At 44.1% G+C, this 2,805-nt stretch overlaps 1 protein-coding gene across 1 annotated transcript; it reads left to right on the top strand.

The window, feature by feature from the left end:
• Window positions 1-449: 449 nt before the first annotated feature.
• LOC108641923 (sericin-1-like) lies at window positions 450-800 on the top strand. Its single transcript, XM_018085836.1, has one exon. It carries the CDS (start codon window positions 450-452, stop codon window positions 798-800), a length of 351 nt encoding a protein of 116 aa, XP_017941325.1.
• Window positions 801-2,805: the final 2,005 nt, after the last annotated feature.

The raw sequence follows: 2,805 nt of genomic DNA, 5'->3' as shown, positions 1-2,805 counted from the left end.
GGAGGGCTCTGGTGGTGTGGACTTTGCGTTCTTAAGGAAAGTGTTAAGATTTTTGTTTGCTAGTTCTTTCTTGGCTGTGTGTATCTGGGTTTTTTGGTTTTTCTGGGGTGTTGGGGTTCTCTTTCTTATATGTATATAGTTTTTTTGTAATCGTATATAAGTGTAAATATATACACTGCTTTGATTCTGTTATTTTGGTCTTTTGGGTTTTTTTTTCTTTCTTCTTACTTTTCCTTCCCCTGTGTTCATAGAAGTGGGGGAGGGAAGCCTCTTGCTGCGATCTTGGGCTCTTGGCGGGGAGCCAAGTCCAAACTACGGCACAAACAATAGTGGAGAAAATGTCACCTAAATCATCCTCAGTTCTGTGCCAGTGAGATGGTAGCACTGTCCCGACCCAGTCACACAATCACAATGTAGCTGGAGCAGAGTTGTGGCTGCGCAAGCAGGCAATGTGTGAAAAGTTCACCAAGGAGACTCCTGAGTTCCTCAAGTGTGGCTGCAGCGGCAGTGCTGGCAGCAGCAACGACAGTGACATGGAAGCAGTGGCTCCAAGCAGAGGTGCCAGCGGTAGCAGCAGCAGCACTGGTGGAAGCAACAACAGCAATGTGGAAGTGGTGGCTCCAGGCAGAGGCACTGGTGGCAGCAGTGGCAATGGGACTGCCCATAGCAACAGCAGCAACATGGAAGCGGTGGCTCCAGGCAGCAGGAAAAAGGCACATCTCCAATCAGTGGGAAGCTGGAATGGGGCGGCAGCAGCTGCGGCAATGGCTACCAACAGCGGGGAAACAGCATGGCTCTGATCAGTGGGGAAGTGGCAGGAGGTGGCAGCAGCTCTGGCAGCGAGGAGGCAGAATCTGGGGTGAATGGCCAGAACCAAAAAGAAAACCCATGACAGGAGAGAGAAGCCCGACTGCACTCCTGCCCTTGCACCACCCACCAGAACAAGAGAGAGGGTGTTCAGGCCATGCCAGCAAACTTATCCTACTAAGTTCTCACAGTATCTCCTGCAGGACCTCCCTGCCCTTGCCCTATATGGGGAGGAAGGAAAGGAGGTGCTCCTCACACCCTCCAAAACAACAGGATGGTATGAAAAATTGCAACAAATATAATCTTCTTCATTTAGCTAAACTCTTCATAAACCTTCTTAATAATCTATCTCATTATTCTATTGAATAACATGGACATGCAATAGCAGCTTGGGTTGCAAGCTATTTGCTATAAGAGCTATCTTCCAATACACTGGACAATACCAAGGATGATCATGTAAACTGCAATTGACTTCAGGTTTGTGATGCGGAAGGAAATAAATACTGTCTGTCATCAAGACAAAGGATGTTGTTTGCTTTTAAAGTTATTTTTTCATTGAGCATTGGGAGTTTTTCTTTGATTTGTTTTTTCCCAACACTACAGTCTTCACTCAAAAGCTCTGCATTTCCCATTGGATACTGTTGCTCTGCAGTCTGCCTACCAGATAACAAAGTTGGTACCATGGAACTCCCAGAGCTGCAGCAACTGTAAATAAGATCTACTAGTCATTTGAGTTGAACACTGTTTTCTTGTATGCTTCTGGGAGAATGGGAGCTCAGCTTCACCAGCTGTTTATGTGTCTGTGTAGGTGTATAAAAAGAGAGACAGGAGTGTGTAGACACACTTTTTTCCAAAACAGAGCTACAGAGCACCTGATGCACCTTTTTTGGATCACTGTACAGTCAAATATTGTCACTAAAGACTGGAGAATTGTAAGCTGTTGTTACCTAGCTGATTGCAATAACTTTCAAATTACAACGTAGCTCTTTACATTTGTTCAGCATCTCATATAGGTGTTAACTTCTTACCAAAGCAACCTTGTATTTTTTCTTAAAATGTATATTGTAACATGGCAGCCAATGACATTTTTCTTTTTGGAAAAGCTGTCTCATATGGATTCATTTTGTCACTGCTGCAGTCTGGTTTGTGTTCAACCAAATTGCTTCATAGTGCTTAGAATCTTATAAATTCCAGACATGTCTCTCATTTCCAAGATGCCAATCTGTGTTAAAGCATGAACAGCTGCTGAGACATTTGAGAGGCTGCCTCTGTCCCCTTCATGCTGCTCTGCACCTCTTCAGTAGCCTCTTTTCCCCCTTTTGTGGAGTCAGAGGACTGTCAAGGGAAAGAGCAATTCTTGGACTTCAGTTTGAACACAATCATGGCCAAAGTTTGGTATAAACAGTTCTCTTCTGTCCTTAATTTCCACTAGCAGGAATTTGAAGTTAGGAACTCTATTGGCACCAAAATCTTTTATCCTGAAATTTCTTAACCACAGCTTTCTTTGAGCTCACTCAGAAGATCTTGTAGACAGCTAAGCCCTGCCCTGTCTAGATGCACAAAGACCTTAACTAAAAGAGAGCTTGGTTTACTACAGCCTTCAAGCAGGGTTTGTGGGTTGGTTGCAGATGATGAAGGAATTGGAGCTGAAGTGAAGAGCTGGAGTCCTCCATCACAGACAACCTGGAAAATGAGAACCAGATGCTCGAGTTCCAGCTGAGAACATGCAAGATGTGAAATAGTCCTGTAGTGATTTTCACCCATCTGTTCTCTTGAAGAGACAGCTGAGTTATTTCTTTTTGGATAACCTGCTATGTCCACTCTGCTTCCATGAGCAGCTGCAAATGAAGGGTATTACTATAGGTAAGATTTGAGTGATGCAGAGTACATTACAGTGGGTGAAATCTTCTTTTGTGAAGACTATGTATTCAGTGCCAGGTGAAAGTCTTTCTATTTGCTGCTGGAAGTTGAACAGCCAGAATCATCTGGTAAAGTAGC

This window comes from Manacus vitellinus, unplaced genomic scaffold, assembly GCF_001715985.3.
Source record: "Manacus vitellinus isolate BGI_N305 unplaced genomic scaffold, ASM171598v3 scaffold_9_pilon, whole genome shotgun sequence".
In the NCBI taxonomy this organism is placed as follows: Eukaryota; Metazoa; Chordata; class Aves; order Passeriformes; family Pipridae; genus Manacus; species Manacus vitellinus.
This window is presented reverse-complemented; position numbering and strand designations above follow the sequence as displayed.

Coding starts and splice junctions, on each gene's coding strand:
- LOC108641923 (XM_018085836.1), top strand. CDS start 450: ATGTGTGAAAAGTTCACCAAGGAGACTCCTGAGTTCCTCAAGTGTGGC.